Source organism: Schistocerca cancellata, chromosome 3 (assembly GCF_023864275.1).
Source record: "Schistocerca cancellata isolate TAMUIC-IGC-003103 chromosome 3, iqSchCanc2.1, whole genome shotgun sequence".
Taxonomy (NCBI): domain Eukaryota; kingdom Metazoa; phylum Arthropoda; class Insecta; order Orthoptera; family Acrididae; genus Schistocerca; species Schistocerca cancellata.
The window spans coordinates 708681229-708699115 of record NC_064628.1 but is presented as its reverse complement, the minus strand read 5'-3'; the positions used below and the strand labels follow the sequence as shown (position 1 = coordinate 708699115).

General features: G+C 43.8%; 1 protein-coding gene across 1 annotated transcript in view; it reads left to right on the top strand.

Annotated features, from left to right (window-relative positions):
- Positions 1-17887, top strand: part of LOC126176528 (rap guanine nucleotide exchange factor 4-like) — a 222481-nt gene that overhangs the window by 152740 nt on the left and 51854 nt on the right. The window contains exon 2 of the mRNA XM_049923684.1: positions 13172-13223. Within this exon, the coding sequence (XP_049779641.1) occupies positions 13172-13223 (52 nt within the window). The remainder of the gene's footprint in view (positions 1-13171; positions 13224-17887) is intronic.

Genomic DNA, 17887 nt, shown 5'->3' with positions numbered 1-17887 from the left:
GGTCTGGTATGATTCCGTGGCATAACATTGGGTACACGATACGCTCGCCTACGGTTCGCATAGCTGGTAATTGGGACAGGCAGCCGCTACATTACTGGTATTTTAAGGTCGGTGGCTGCCCCGTACATTCGAGAACTCAGTGACGATGTCTCCAACAAGATGACGCAAGACGGCTTGCCGCTCGTGCTGTTGAATTGAAGCAGCATTGAATACTTAATCGTCTCTGTCAGTCGAGCTGAGTTGGACTCGACACCCAGCTGTTATTGCCCCCAGAGATGGCAGCTCTCTGTATCAAATTTCAAACCCTGTATAATCCAAACTCAAGAATTCAGTTATGTATCCCTCCTACCGTACTGTAGAATAATAATAAGTAAAATTTCTATATTTGCTACTATTCCTGATTTAAAATCACAGTGTCTAACTGTATAAACGAAAGTTTGATATTTTCATGTGGTAAGCTATTTTAGTTGTGATCGAAAGCGAAAAAAATTGATAAAAATGTCAGATATTTAATGAAATGATTTACCGAAAAGTAAGATATAAAATATAGAGGAGAAACATTTGACGTCCCCTTGAATAATACCCGAAATTACGTACAACAAATGAGACTGTGCGGTTTGCATAATCCACCAAACAAATATCCTCTAGTACTCCTTAAAATTATGAGATTCTCAGTGAAAGAATGAACGTTAAATTCTTGATCGGCACTTCATTTACCTTACATGATTTCTAGCGTCATTCAAAAGTATTTCAAATGTTTCTCTAATCTGTTTTATTTCTTACTTTTAGACAAATTATTTCACAGACCATTTGACCGCTTTTCTTTTAATTTTTTTAGTTTTAGAAATTTTATTGACAATTAAATAACGCACGAATGTAACTTTTCATGCGGAAAACAGGTATCTGCGTAGACACCAAGAGCTCTGCGTGAAATGTTTCAATTTTCTCTCAAATCACCACGTTTTTCTTAATTATACTGATTACTTCCAGGCAATTAAATCTTTTTCCGCCGGCCTCTGTGACCGAGCGGTTAGAGGCACTTCAGTCCGGAACCGCGCTGCTGCTACGGTCACGGGTTCGAATCCTGCCTTGGGCATGGATGTGTGTGATGTCCTTAGGTTAGTTAGGTGTAATTAGTTTCTAAGTTCTAGGGGACTGATGACCTAAGATGTTAAGTCCCATAGTGCTCAGAGCCATTTTTGAACCACATTCAGGAAGACAAGCAGGTGTTAATGGGATAGTCCAATAGCGCTTAGAGCCATTTGAACAATTTTTAAAAATCTTTTTTCGCAAAATTAAACCTCACGCTGGTTAATTTGGCATCCAATTTGTCCATTTCCCACTTTTCGTTTCGCTACGAAAATGCAGACAAAAATTCCATTGTGTAATTTCTAAGGAGTCTGACCCAAAATAAAGTACTAAAGGAGGACGGTCATCGTTACCTCATTACAGTCAGTAAATGTACAGCGCTGAACAAGAATAGAAAAAAACGTTCAGGGATCATTGTGAGACGAATGATACCAGCGATCACTTCAAATAAGTGGCACAATCGCTAGGCTAGAGCATACTTGCGTGGCTGTTTTCGATTCAAACGTAGCCAGCTGTAACCCTGGTACGGCGGAACTAACTCCCATCACACGTATCTCGCCAACAAGGAAAGGACAGGCAACTGAGAAAGCTTGCACTTCACTGAACTGTGCGGAAATGTCTGTGGTTAAATTGAAAATCCAACCGCAGCGTCTCTGATGATGACTTGTCTTAATGATGACATGTCTTTAGTGGGAACGTGGTATAGACAGCCCCTTTAGCTTTTCCAGAAAGAGGTATTCGGTTTCACCTTCTTCTTCTTTTACTATCAACAAGTCGACACAAAAGTCATCGAAATAGCGTAGTACACTATGGGCCATTAAAATTGCTACACCACGAAGATGACGTGCTACGGACGTGAAATTTAACCGACAGGAAGAAGATGCTGTGATATGAAAATTATTAGCTTTTCAGAGCATTCACACAAGGTTGGCGCCGGTGACGACACCTAAGACGTGCTGACATGAGGAAAGTTTCCAACCCATTTCTCATACACAAACACCAGTTGACCGGCGTTGCCTGTTGAAACGATGTTGTGCTGCCTCGTGTAAGGAGGAGAAATGCGTTCCATCACGTTTCCGACTTTGATAAAGGTCGGATTGTAGCCTATTGCGATTGCGGTTTATCGTATCGCGACATTGCTGCTCGCGTTGGTCGAGATCCAATGACTGTTAGCAGATTATGGAATCGGTGGGTTCAGGAGGGGAATACGGAACGCCGTGCTGGATCCCAACGGCTTCGTATCGCTAGCAGTCGAGATGATAGGCATCTTATCCGCATGGCTGTAACGGATCGTGCAGCCACGTCTTGATCCCTGAGTCAACATACGGGGACGTTTGCAAGACAATAACCATCTGCACGAACAGTTCGACGACATTTGCAGCAGCATGGACTATCAGATCGGAGACCATTGCTGCGGTTACCCTAGACGCTGCATCATAGACACGAGCCCCTGCGATGGTGTAGTCAACGACGAACCTGGGTGCACGAATGGCAAAACGTCATTTTTTCGGATGAATCCAGGTTCTGTTTACAGCATCATGATGGTCGCATCCGTGTTTGGCGACATCGCGGTGAACGCACATTGGAAGCGTGTATTCGTCATCGCCATACTGGCGTATCACCCGGCGTGAAGGTATGGGGTGCCATTGGTTACACGTCTCGGTCACCTATTGTTTGCATTGACGGCACTTTGAACAGTGGACGTTACATTTCAGATGTGTTACGACCCGTGGCTCTACCCGTCATTCGATCCCTGCGAAACCCTATATTTCAGCAGGATAATGCAAGACCGCATGTTGCAGGTCCTGTACGGGTCTTTCTGGATACAGAAAATGTTCGACTGCTGCCCTGGCCAGAATATTTTCCAGATCTCTCGCCAATTGAAAACGTCTGGTCAATGGTGGCCGAGCAACTGGCTCGTCACAATACGCCAGTCACTACTCTTGATGAACCGTGGCATCGTGCCAAAGCTGCATGGGCATCTGTACCTGTACACGCCACCCAAGCTCTCATTGACTCAATCCCCAGGCGTATCAAGGCCGTTATTGCGGCCAGAGGTGGTTGTTCTGGGTACAGATTTCTCAGGATCTATGCACCCAAATTGCGTGATAATGTAATCACATGTCAGTTCTAGTATAATATATTTGTCCAATGAATACCCGTTTATCATCTGCATTTCTTCTTGGTGTATCAATTTTAATGGCCAGTAGTGTATGTCGCTAGTGCCTATAAGTAATTATGTCTAAAATGGCTTAGGTAAATGAGTGTGATTGTAACTCAGGGTAACAGAATTGGACCTATAGAAAGCGCCTCCTTGTGGTATTAGTCGTGTGTCCTAATCACTACCCCACGACGATCAAATGGTTCAAATGGCTCTGAGCACTATGGGACTTAACTGCTAAGGTCATCAGTCCCCTAGAACTTAGAATTACTTAAACCTAACTAACCTATGGACATCACACACATCACACACATCCATGCCCGAGGCAGGATTCGAACCTGCGACCGTAGCGGTCACGCGGTTCCAGACTGAAGTGCCTAGAACCGCACGGCCACGCGGGCCGGACCACGACGATCGATAAAATAATAGTAGCTGTACATCGACACATCGATGTATATTTGAAAGAAAACAAAAAAGATTTTATATAAGCCGCTAACAGATCATGAAACGGAATTATTGGTACAGTAGCAATAGGGAGAAGCTGAATAGAAATTGTGCGATGCGAAATCTATTGCAGCTTTCCTGTCAACGATGAGTAAAAAAGGAAGAAAAAGAAGTTACTACCGTTCCCATAAGCAGACTGGTAGAGTGCGTTTGTATCTGGACAGTAATCTTAGTGTAACGTATGTGAATTACTTGATTCTATTATCCGTACACGAGCTTACGTGGCAGCGACAACGTCTTGGCTCATTTGTGAGATTAAGGGAGACAGGTAGACTGTTCGCGACTGACTGCGGGCTGAGAGCTTTCTCATGTAGCGGCCAACTCCGCACTCTGACGAAAACTACGCACGCAGTGGGTCATCTGCGGATCTACCTTAAACTAGAGGATGACAGAAGAAAACGAAGAAGCTAACAGCTTTTTTATCATAGCTTTAATGGCAATGCTTTGATAAAATATAACCATAGCAATTCTCCAAGGATGCAGGGTGTTTGTTTTAACTTGAAAGAAATAAATATCTCTTAAAGAGTGCATCATACAAAAAATGTTCTAGGTGAAAAGCTAATGTTAATAAAACAGATAGATGTCTGTGCTGCAAGTGGCCATCTCCTAACAACCCCTCATGCGTGCGCGAAGACAACGTTGTATTTTCAAATACACCCCTTCGTAGCCACACCCCACCCACAGTTTTATTGCATATTCTGATTCCACACCAAAATATTTTCAAATGTGTTTGATTTCTTAAGGGACAAAACTGCTTAGGTTCAAAAATGGCTCTGAGCACTATGGGACTTAACATCTGAGGTCATCAGTCCCCTAGAACTTAGAACTACGTAAACCTAACTAACCTAAGGACATCACACACATCCATGCCCGAGGCAGGATTCGAACCTGCGACAGTAGCAGTCCCGCGGTTCCGGACTGAGCTCCTTAACCGCGAGACCACCGCGGCCGGCAAACTGCTTAGGTCATCGGTCCCTAGACTTACACATTACTTTAACTAACCTATGCTAAGAACAACATACACACATATGCCATAGGGTGGACTCGAACCTCCGGCGGTTCAAAAATGGCTCTGAGCACTATGCGACTTAACTTCTGAGGTCATCAGTCGCCTAGAACTTAGAACTAATTAAACCTAACTAACCTAAGAACATCACACATCCATGCCCGAGGCAGGATTCGAACCTGCGACCGTAGCGTTCTCTCGGCTCCAGACTGCAGCGCCTAGAACCGCACGGCCACTCCGGCCGGCGAACTTCCGGCGGGAGTGGTCACGCAGTCAGTGACATGGCGCCTCTAACCGTGTGGCCACTACGCGCGGCACCAAAATATACTTACGGTTTACTCAGACGATTGTTTTCCATTAGTTTTAGACGGCGCTGTAATCGACAAATATCAAGTGCGCCTGTTCTTGTTTCCGTGTAACTGCCGTATCTCTCGCGCTGGGAACTAAGCTGCTACCGGAGGAATAAAACGCGAAGCCTTTGAATTAAGGCAAAACGTCCCTGTAGTGATAGTGACAGACGCACCTGCCATAGATAATAACCGATTTCAAGCACTCAATTATGAGAGGTAAGGGGACACACCGAAAATGTAGTTTTCAACCAGACACTGAAACGGCTGACCATATTGTTCCGTACAGTCAAATTTGCAACACTAAAGTAACTTTCGGACATAAATATCAACACAAAAAGTTTCATTGTAAATTAAATGTAGAATCAAATGTGTCGGTTCTTAATTGCAAAAGCAAGCACAATGCATATTTGTCGATCACAGCGTGGTCTACCACAAACAAGGAATAATGGTTTGAGTAACCCAAACGTATTTTTTTGGCATATAACCAGAATATGCAATAAAAATTGCATTTAAAACTACAAAGTTGACCCCGCCCTCGCAGGAGGAGTGGTTATAACGTGGATATTTGTAGCACAGACATTCCCTTTACTAATATTAACTTTTAACCTAGAACGTTTTTTTCGTACGATGTGTCGTTTTCGAAATATTTAGTTGTCTCAGGTTAAAACAAACACCCTGTACATAGCTGTTACCTATTTTATGCAAAAAGATCGCGTTCGTATAACACTTTACCCCAAGTACAATGGACAGTCATAAAGTATTATTTATAACCTAAGAAACATCCAAGCTGTGACCGATACTTGGTGATGGTGTCGGCCCCCCTCCTCCAAATTCACCCTTCAGTCTAACACTTGTTTCCCAACAGTGGATGGCTTAGCGGAGGTATGGCTTGTAAGTCTGCATGTTGTCTGTTATGGGTACGTTCCACCTCGAAAATCATCTCGTCATCTATCTGGAATTGCCTGCCACCTGGTAGATTCTTCAACTGAGGAAAGGGGGAAAAGACAACCGGTACCTTGATAGTAGAAAAAATAGAAGGGGGGGGGGGGTTTGAAGCAAAATATGGTAACACAGAGAAGTAGCATGTGTGAGCACATCCTCTGCAGAATAAGCTGAGGTGGTTTCATAGGGCAAAAACACCCGTGTGACGCTTCGTCTTGACAGGAAACGGTTTGCCCCTTATGCGCACGACCTGTTAGGACCACCCCATGGCAGTCCCAAAAAACACTTAACATAACCTTGCCTGACGATGATTCGGGGGGACGACGGTTAAATCCCGCGTCCGGCCATCCTGATTTAGATTTTCCGTGATTTCCAGCAAATGCCAGGATGGTTCCTATCAAAGGGCACGGCCGACTTCCTTCCCCGTCCTTCCCTAATCCGATGAGACCGATGACCTCGCTGTCTGGTCTCCTTCCCCCAAACAACCCAACCCAACCCCCAACCCCTGAAGATGATTCTGTCTTCGCCTTTTTCGGCATTGGTGGATCCACACGTTTCACTGCTTGCTTTACTCCTTTGTTCGGGATCATAATGATAACCCAGCACTCGTCCATGATGATTATGTGTATAAAGCAGTCCTCTTAATAGGCCGAACACAGTTACTGTTACTGTGTCTGTTCGACGGGCTTTTGAATTACTCCGAGCAGTCGCGGAACCCAGTGAGCGGTGATTTCTGATGTACTCAGAATGCTAAAAACTGATACACCAGTGATTTTCACGTTTTAGACCGTCAGCTGGAGTATAAGGAACATTCTTCGAGCACCATGGTCTCCTTTTCTGTTGCGATTCCAGTTTCTTCACAGATATACGGTCTCCCACTGCGTAATTTAGACTTCTTCGATCATCCCGGAACCGTGTGCGCCGCCATATCTTATGATGCTGTATGATTGCACCACACTTCCACCAACTCAGTGTCGATTCCTGTAACGTTCTTCCACTTCAAATACAGATCATTCAGTGGGCTGTACAGATTCGTTATGGCGCCTGTAACGGTGTACCGCAGTACTGTGATGTGCAGGAGTTCCAATGAGTACCAGGACAGCAGATATGTACTGAAGACAAAAATTAATAAAATACCTTTCGAGGGTATAATTAAAACTCCATGACTTTCTTTGTTAATATAGGCCAAAAGACAGAGAACATTAGAGAGATCTCAAATTTACAGTTCGCTCCACAAAAACAATTGCGCAAATTTCTGATCGTTCCGAATAAACTGCTGTTACCCGCACATCTTATAAACGTAAGAAAAATTGAAAAGATGCTAGTAGGACTCACTGTCTGCGGGCTCTGTACACACTTAGTTACGTGTAAAAAGTTCATCCATCCCGCGAATCAAGAATCTCGTCGATTTTTGCCTGTTAGCGACATTGATATCGGTCGCAGACGTTCCAAAACTTTCGAGAATGTTTTAATTTTTAATTTAAAATCAGATAACAAATGACAAAAGAAATTACAAATTAATACTTTCCGGATTTTTTTCTCCTTTACGTGTACTATTTAAGGTTGCTTCTTGCGAAATTTCATGATTCCATGTCAATGGGATGTATCTACAGGTTTTGATGAGTGAGTTAGTGAATATCAAATATGTGACATAAATGGTCATATCTTTTGACTGCATTGACTTAGAAGCTTACTTTTATTACACTGCCAAGGGACCATAGACCTTAGTATGTGGTAGGAGTCTAAGGAAGTTCATAGTGACACGTCTGTTCATTCCTGAAGAAAAGAGTTTTTAACAGTCGCACAGACAGATAGAGAGCGGAATTACCCTGCATCGGTTCCATTTTCACTGAGTGAGGTACGGAACGCTAAAAACCTAGTACACAGATTCGTAAAAAGCCATTTGCTAGAAATAAAGATTTTAGTTACAAAATAGATTTGTATGACTTGTGTACTACTTCGCACACAACGAAAAGGAGATCTAGGTTACAGAGTGGTCCAGCAGCTGTCGTAATAGGGAAGCCGGGAAGGGGCAGAGATGATTAGCGAACACGTAAATACAGTAAACAGAAATTTTATTTAACTTCGCTGACGCCCTTCCTGTTTAGCACCTTCAGCCATAAATCACCATAATTTACTAAACTTGTAGCTTTCTCCAACCATCGCAAAGAAACTTTACAAAAGAAAAACAGCAGTAAAGTGCAGCTCTTACAAGAAGAAAACTAAAGAATGTCATGCAATGTGAGGCTCCCACTACTAATGCATGAGCGGAATGTCAAAGGCTGACGAAGCTGAAGACTGTCGAAGACTGCGAGTGCGACCGAAACTGGGGCTTGTAGCTGCCGCCAGCTGTCCTGTACTGCGGTGGCAGAGGGCGCTCATATTCCAAGCCTCTGCAGGTGTGTCACAGCGGGCGTGCATCACTGAATTTACGGGTCCTCGCGCGACCGCTGCCGGTGCCCGTCGGAAACGTGCGTTTTCGTTGCCAACTGTGAGACGTCGGTAAGAGTGGTATCGATCAACAATAGCATAATGTCTGTGTGAATGTAAGTGTGGTTATGTCAAGTGGGGGAGGGAGAAGGGAGGAGAGGGAGAGAGAGAAAGAGAGAGAGAGAGAGAGAGAGAGAACTGCGGTAACATACATGTGCTTTACAACTTGTATGACTCAGTGGTCATTTTTCGCAGCAGCTGTTACAAGTGTTATTTCGCTTTTTCAGTCCTAAGCCTTCACCAAATGAAAATTTTTTACTAGACGTGTTTCATCCTTTGTTGGTAAAGAATCTGCACCGGTGATTGGTATCTACTGCTTGTTGTCACATGTTAAGATAACTAGTTTTCTTTCGTGATCTTCAGAGATTAAATATGAAATCTTTATAGAACTTTCTGTACTCTCTTATTTCCGGCTTTTAGATGCCCACATTTTCTTGATTACATTTGGTTCAATTGCGCTTCATCTTAAATTTGTTATACTTTGTATTACACGCAACTTCCCTGAGCACCAGTCAAATGTCTCTGTGATTACGTGAACATTAGCTTTAAGCTATTTACGAAAACCGTGCGAATACTTCCGAATGCTAGTACAATGTGCTATCCAAGTCTACTGAAGCGCTGACGTACGTAATGTTTGTTGATATTTTGTTGCGTTTTATGCGAATCACATTTTTACACTAGTACATTAGTAGATTGGTATAACAGCCAAAAGCGGTAATATGTGCACTGCCTAACACGATCGTCCCGGACTAATACATTTATAGATTCATTAGTCGGTTGGGCTTCGGTTGAATGCCGGCCTTAAAGTGTCAAGCAGTAATGTCATGCTGTGTGACGTCATAAAGACGCAGATTGGAAGTAGAGCTGGAGATTGACAATATTTATTTTTCTTCGACATTAGTGGTGGTTACAGACAGTTCTGTAGAGTTGCCCGGGATCTAGTTTAGGTTGAAATCTGTTTGATCGCAGTTGGCGAAAACAAGGAACGTCATGTCATATAATACTAATTATAGTGCGCATTTATCCAATAATGGATTTTGATGAATAGTGCTACTATATGTCCACAATTTGATAACATCATGATCAAGTGGGAGGACTGGTATCGCTACTTTCAGTATTTCCATGAAATGGATTCCAGATATCTACTTCGCACATCCCATAGACTCCTCTCTGCTGAGTTCATCGAATAATACCTCAGTAATGCAAAACTGACACGCAAATTCAAACTTCCTGGCTGAAGAAAACCGGGCCTGGAACCAGGGTTGTTGCTTGTCACAGCCAGTGCTCTTACCGACTGAGCTATCCAGGCGCTACTAACGGCCATCCGTACAGCTTCAAATCGGCCAGCTGTTCTACTCCAGTTTCCAAATATCACAAAAGCTCCCTCCCCCCTCCCCGCTGCATGCCTCTACGGGCAGGTTGTGAGTCGTTCCAATGTTCGGGAATCCTGATGTATTCGTTTACAATACCGTACAGGGTATATTGACTTACTTTCTGACAGATTAACAGCAGCCTGATTACTACATGTGGAAATACTGAATCTGCCGATACCACCAATCTATTCTGACCACAATTACATCGAAATGGCGGATATACAGCGTGGCCAGAAACAGTCTGGAAAGCATGTAAAAGTGTTTCAGGGTAGGCTGTGCTGAGAAATAACTGTTAAGAAATGAATTCGATACCTTGGCGTTGTTTCGGAGTTAATTAACATTGACGTTAACCAAACAGGCCGTTGCACACAAATTCTAGTGGCTTGCCAGATATAATTAACGTCAGTTATTCTCATAGCGTAAATAATAGCGCACGAGACTGCTCAGCCTTTGGCTCGGGTTCGATCCTTAGTACCGGCCCATCTCCAATTTTTGTATCGCTCTCTTCTTCAGCTTTAGTAAACGTTTGGCGACACCGTCTCTGGCGGTCCGCTGGAATTTGCACTACCAGCGGCTGAGTGGACAACTTCTGTGCTAATTAACTCGGAAACAGCACAATGTACATAATTTTTTAACAATTATTTCTCAGCACAACCTACTCTGCAATATCGCTACAAGCTTTTGGGGTTGTTTCTGACCACCCTGTATACCACCACTCGTCAAAATCCAATAACTCACCATAATAAGTATTATAGCTATTCTCATCATATGACATTCGTTGATTTCGCCAACTCACAAGCCCTGTAACCTACGTTGATCTCGGGCTCCGCCACAGAAATGTGTAAACAACAAGCTACATTCCAAAATGTAATACAGAAGAAAACAAACATTGTCTATGTCGTCTTCTAGCTCTCTATGCGGCCATATAACGTCAAACCCCACATCATCATTGTGTCGCGGGTTGAAGACGACGTTCGATATCGGTAGCTTTAACCCATACATTTCAACTTGAACTTTAATTGTCCCCGATGTTTGCAATTGTTCGAAAACTGCACCATCGCCTGGGTGCAGAATGTCAGTATGAAACGTGGTTTCAATTGAAACTACAAGTTTATCGTAACCAAATACGATTTATTTTACTTCCATTAAACATTCCAGAACTATAAACCTCTATAATGAGGTAGATTTATGTGAATGAATGATTCACGTACTGCTGTGCGTACGACGTTGGGGTAGCCTATAGCACTGCGTCCAGTGGTTATGGTCTCCTTTTCCTAACGTATTTAGCCGGCCGCTGTGCCCGAGCGGTTCTAGGCGCTTCAGTCCGGAACCGCGCTGCTGCTACGGTCGCAGTTTCGAATCCGGCCTCGGGCATGGAAGTGTGTGATGTCCTTACGTTAGCTAGGTTTAAGTAGTTCTAAGTCTAGGGGACTGATGACCTCAGATGTTAAGTCTCATAGTGCTTTGAGCCATTTGAGCCTGCCGCATTTACATACCATACACACTGAATAAACCACTTGAGTGTGTGCAACATGCATATGACCCAAATACGACAGATAAAGGAGCCTATACACACTGAAGAGCCAAAGAAACTGCTACACCTGCCTAATACTATGTAGAGCCCCCGCCAGCAGGCAGAAGTGCCGCAACACGACATGGAATAGACTCGACTAACGTCTGAAGTAATTCTGGAGGAAACTGACACCATGAATCCTGCAGGGCTATCCTTAAATCCATAAAAGTACCAGGGGATGGCGATCTCTTCTGAACAGCACGTTGCAAGGTATTCCGATGTTCTCAATAATGTTCATTTCTGGGGAGTCTGGTGGCCAGCGGAATTGTGTAAACTCAGAAGAGTGTTCCTCGAGCCACTCTGTAACAATTCTGGACGTGTAGGGTGTCGCATTTTCCTGCTGGTATTGCCAAAGTACGTCGGAATGCACAACGGACGTGAATGGTTCAAATGGCTCTAAGTGCTATGGGACTTAACATCTGAGGTCATCAGACCCTTAGACTCAGAACTACTTAAACCTAACTAACCTAAGGACATCACACACATCCATGCGCGAGGCAGGATTCGAACCTGCGACCGTAGCAGCAGCGCGGTTCCGGACTGAAGCGCCTAGAACCGCTCGATCAGGTCGTGATGGATGCAGTGATCAGACAGGATGCTTACCTACGTGTCACCCACCAAAATCGTATCTAGACATATGAGGGGTCCCACATCACTCCAATTGCTCACGCCCCACCCCATTACAGAACCGCCACCGGCTTGAACAGTCCTCTGCTGACATGCAGGGTCCATGGATTCATGAAGTTGTCTCCATACCCGTACACGCCCATCCGCTCGATACAATTTGAAACGAGACTCGTCCAACCAGGCAACATGTTTCCAGTCATCAACAATCCAATGTCGGTGTTGACGGCTCCAGACGAGGCGTAAAGTTTTGCGTCGTGTAGTAATCAAGGGTATACGAGTGGGCCTTAGGCTCCGATGATGTTTCGTTGAATGGTTCGCACACTGACACTTGATGGCCCGGCATTGAAATCTGCAGCAATCTGCGGAAGGGTTGCACTTCCGTAACGTCGAACGATTTTCTTCAGTCGTCGTTGGTCCCGTTCTTATATATCTTTTTTCGGCAGCAGAAATGTCGGAGATTTGATGTTTTACAGGATTCCTGATATTCAGGGTATGCTCGTGAAATGGTCGTACGAAAAAATCCCCACTTCATCGCTACCTCGGAGATGCCGTGTCCCATCGCTCGTGCGCCGCCTACAACAGCAAGTTCAAACTCACTTAATTCTTGATAACCTGGCATTGTAGCAGCAGTAACCGATCTAACAACTGCGCCATAGACTTGTTGTCTTATATAGGTGTTGCCGACCGCAGCCGGCCGTGGTGGCCGTGCGGTTCTAGGCGCTTCCTTCTGGAACCGCGTAACTGCTACGGTCGCAGGTTCGAATCCTGCCTCGGGCGTGGATGTGTGTGATGTCCTTAGGTTAGTTAGGTTTAAGTAATTCTAAGTTATAGGGGACTGATGACCTTAGATGTTAAGTCCCATAGTGCTCAGAGCCATTTGAACCATTTGCGTTGCCGACCGCAGTGCCATATTCTGCCTGTTTACGTATCTCCGTATTTGAATACACATGCCTAAACCAGTTTCTTTGACGCTTCAGTGTATTACGTAACTATATTGTCAAAATAATTCTTTGGTACGTAAACTAATTCGAATGATTTTTATTCTGTCTGTTGCAGAAGAACAAGGATTTGATGGGAGATCTTGTCAACAGCAATAAATTAAAAAATGGTAAGTACTAGACAACATATACTTCATTTTGTAGAGATATAAAGTTTCGAACATTCTGTACATATGGAAGAAAGGCAGAGAATGAAGCAGTTATATCTTTTCAGTCTACAGCCGTTGTGCTGTATTTGTGAAAGTAGTCCGTTCCACCCCGCTTGTGTTTTGCTTACTGACAGCAATAATCACCAAAGCACATGTGTAGACGTGACGGGACTCAGTAGAAGAGCAGTAACAAAAGTGAGTCGGTCAGAACAGCACAGTGACTTCAGACGCGGTATGTTCTCTGGGTTTCGCCTGAATAACAAAACAATCACGACCATTTCAGCCCTTCTAACGCTGCCCAAGTCGACTTTATGGCACACGATTGTGAAGTGGAAATGCGAAGGAGCCACTACAGCTGAATCAAGACTAGGCACACCTCATTTACTGACGGACAGGTACCGCCCAGCATTGCGGAAGGCGGTTGTAAAAAATTGCATTAAGTCAGAGGAAGAAATCACTCTTGAGATCCAAAACGCTACTAGCAGTGCAGACGGCACAGTGACTGTGAACAGGGAGTTAAAAATAATGAGCTCTATTAGTCGGCCTGCTCCTCCTCGTCAGTCACACATTTCTGTGCTCAGTGCTAACCGAGGCTTGAGGTAGTGTAAAGAGCTACGCCACTGGACAGTGGATAACTGGAAACAAGTCATCCTGAGTGATGGATCACGCTATACCCTGTGACAGTCCGATGGAAGCGTTTCGGTTTGGCGAGTGCCAAATGCTATCATACGTAGTGCCAACAGTAAAGTGCGCTTAATAAAAAGCTAAATGCGGAAGACTATAAATCACTTCACAGCATTGCGTACTGCGCACAGTAGAGGAGCAGCTTGGAGACGATGACTGTATCAGCGTGACAGGGCACCCTGTTATGAAGCATCATCTACGAGGCAGTCGTTTGTAGACCATAACATCCAATAAAGCGACTGGCCTGTCCAGGGTCTCGACTTGACCCCAATGGAACGCCTTTGGGGTAAGTGGGAACGTCGACTTTGCTCCAGATCTTTCCTGGTTTCGGCTCTTGAGGAATAATGGGCTGTCTTTCCTCCATAGACATTCAGACACCTCATTGAATGTGTCCCTAGTAGAGTTAAAACCCTCATAATATCGAAGGATTGACACATCCCACATTAATGTCCACCAATAGTTGGACCAAGTAGTTTAAGCAGCATCAACAAGGATGCCTATCGCTGTAGAGAGTAATGCGTGGAAAAGTCTAAAGGAGGCATTTACCTCACCTGCTCCTCCTAACTTCCTACATTCGGCCTACTCTCTAAATTACAGGAGCAGATCCACGCGCCGCCTTCCAGGCGGGATACAAGAATAAGTTTGTGGGAAAGTCTTGTTCAAAGAACGGGGATGCTGCAGTGACATCTCTTACTTCTTCAGTAGAGTGAACAGCAGCCGATACCACACGCAGTAGACGAATAAGTTGGCAAATTATAACAAATATTATTGAAGAGTGACGATTCTACTTGTAATAGATACCGTTTTGTAGCAATTGATCCTAAATTACAGATGACGGACAGTTTGTAGCATTATGAAATGGAACCAACATATGAACTCAGAAGTTGGGAATCGAATAAAGAACTTAAATTTGTTATGATTATTATGGTAAATCGCAACGCATGTGTTACGAAAGCTGCAGCGTGTTGTAGAATGTTCGTCCTATGTCAGTGGGCCTAGTGTTACTAGTATAGTAGCAGCAGCAGCAGCAGCGGTAGTACTCAGCTGTGGATCACTTTTGTTGGGATGTTGGGCACGTCAAGGAATTACAGGTTAAGAACAGAAAAGTAATTCATACTTATATTCTTTCGGACTAGTTTGGTAAGGACAGGGTAGAACGTTGGCCTTTCTCTTATGGTAGGAACCATCCCAGCATTCGCATGAAGTAATTTGGGGAAGCCAAAACCTTGGTGGCTGGATAGAGATTATAGACTCCATTCTCCGGAAAGGGCTGTAGCGGCAAGACCAACACTGATCTCATATTCGATAGGACAGCGTTTTAAATCCTCGCCTACATTCAGACTTTCCCTTGTTTCTCTAAATCGCTAGAAGCAAATGTCAGTATATTTCATTTGAAAGGGCACGAACGAATTCCTTCCCTACTCCGTCGGCGAGACGTTAAGCCCTAAATTTCTAGACTAGCTTCCGAGTTTGTTAATAACTGTGCAACCATATTCAGCTTATTAGTAGCGTACAATGATGAATTTTTTATACAAACTTGCAAAGAAGTAATTTTGTAGCGTAGAAAGCAGTTGTCTATCCAGAGAGGTCATAATTCTCCATCTCTTCCTATTCATTCGCATCCCACGCCGCACCGTCCCCTCCCGCCTCACCCTCCCTCCCACCCTTTCTCTCTCACTCACTCTCTCTCTCTCTCTCTCTCTCTCACACACACTCCCCCCTTCCCTCCCCCGTCCTGTCCAACAGCCAAAGATAAACTGTCACCAGCAGTGTCCGGTTCTCTCCTCCGTGAGATCAGGTTCTCTCCTCCATGAGAGACTGTGGAGCAGTATATTCCCGCATGGTTGCGATTACCATTTATCAACCACATAGTGTAGACATAAAATGTTTCGAATATCGTTATTTGAAGCATCTCCTAGCATAACGTCACTGCTCTTGCAAGCATCAGCTACGCCGTCTTCGTAGACGAGTAGACAGTCGGTAAAAAGGTAAATTCGCTTGACATGATTGACATGTTGTGCCAGAAGAGGCATGTTCAGCCGCCTGTTTGCAAATTCTTTCAATAGGACGTCACTTCGGCGACTTGCGTGTTCGTAACTTACCCCAATAATCCTACCGGGGAATGGGTACCTACAGGTTAACTTGGAATGCGAACCACGTGTCCTTCCTAGCGTATCTCCACAGTATTGATAACGTAAATCGGACATAAAACCTCAGGTGTCTGACAGAGATTCGATTCAGCGACCTTACGGTTTCCAGACTCGCTCATTACCACTTTTCTGTCTTTTCTTTCTATCTGTTTCTTGGTAGATTTTCTTCTGCAGCTCGGTGAGGAATGCACATCATATGTCTGACTCCATTGCCCTAAAACTTTACTCAGTTTTATTATTATTATTACGTGTGTGCCAATCCCCTTACCGAACACTCTCAGCTACCGTACCGGCAAACCACTAGACCATCGACCCCAAAAGGTAGTAGGTTCCAGAGCAGGAGAGCAGAAAGTCAGCTGTAGAAAGTGCTATAGCAGAGCTTTCTAAACTTCTGCTCATGGCGACAACCTTGCAGTATACACAATTTTGCGGAACACACTTTCACTAATACCAATAAAAGAGATTGTATTGTAAGAAATGATATTTTTTTAAATATTAAATTTTGTATTTCAATTTTAAGTACAGTATAAGTTTTCATTAACCACATTTTCACAGGTATAAAACTTTTCAATACTATTATGAATTTAGTGAGTCATATGGTGTTGATGAGCGTTACTAATCGGTGTTATAATATATTAGCTAGAACGTAGGACAAATTCACACGCACGTCCTTATCAGTCTTTCTCAAACTTCCACGTTTAATTGTTTTTATATTAGTAATAATAAAAAAAACACTTCCACACGAATATGTTGTATAAAATTGCAGCAAAACAGTGAGTGCCCTTTTATTTAGATGAGGGTTATCTCTCTAAATAAAAATCTAGAACGGCCCTGAAGAGGACCGCAGCAAGTAGGTCGAAACGTAGGTCGTGTTGCTGTTTAGTAGTTACAATGACGCGGCCCAATACCCAAAATTATTTTATCCAAAACGAACCGGGCGTGGAAGCCGATGAATTTATATCAAAAGTCAAGAATTTTGTCTGAGGCGGTAGGGAGATTTGCATCCTTACCTTGTAGACTAGCCTTAGGCTTGTTGTATTTCGAATAAATCATGAAGGACACACGCCACGAACGAAACAAAGAAACAGATGCAGGAAAAGTGTACCATCTCTCACGATCCCCGCTCTAAAAGTTTGTTAGGACATAGCCTGATAGAGAGCGCCAGTGTGCAGCAGCAGAAGAGAGACGTTTAGTACCGTAATTGGAACTGACTGACGACATCATCTTAAAAAAAAAAAAAAAAAAAAAAAAAAAACACTCACCTTAGGCTGTCATATTCTATTATGCAAGGTGACGTTTATTGTGCCATGTATACTGTACTTGTAAGGATGCTGCACGGTAAATTGTGCTCAGAAATAATTGTTGATAATAAAATTCGATATATTGCACCGTTTCCGAGTTAATTAGCATTGAAGTGAACTTATCAGGCCGTTGCGCGTGCAGATTCATGCGGCCCGCCAGATACAACTAGTTCTCATAGAGTAGATGATAACGCACGAGGTTGCCCAGCCTTTGGCTTGGGTTCTATCCTTACTACCGTTCCTTGTCCAGTTTTTGTGTCACTCTCTTGTTCAGTTTTCGTAAACCAAATGAAGAGCACGTTTGGCGACGCCGTCTCTGGCAGGCCGCTTGAATATGCCCGCGCTATGTCCTGATTGGCTAATTTCAAAGCTAATTAACTCGGTAACGGCCCAGCGTATTGAATTTTTTTATTAGCAGTTATGTATCAACACAACGTTCCCTGCAGTGCCCTTACAAGCATTTCAGAATATTTCTGACCATCTTGGATAT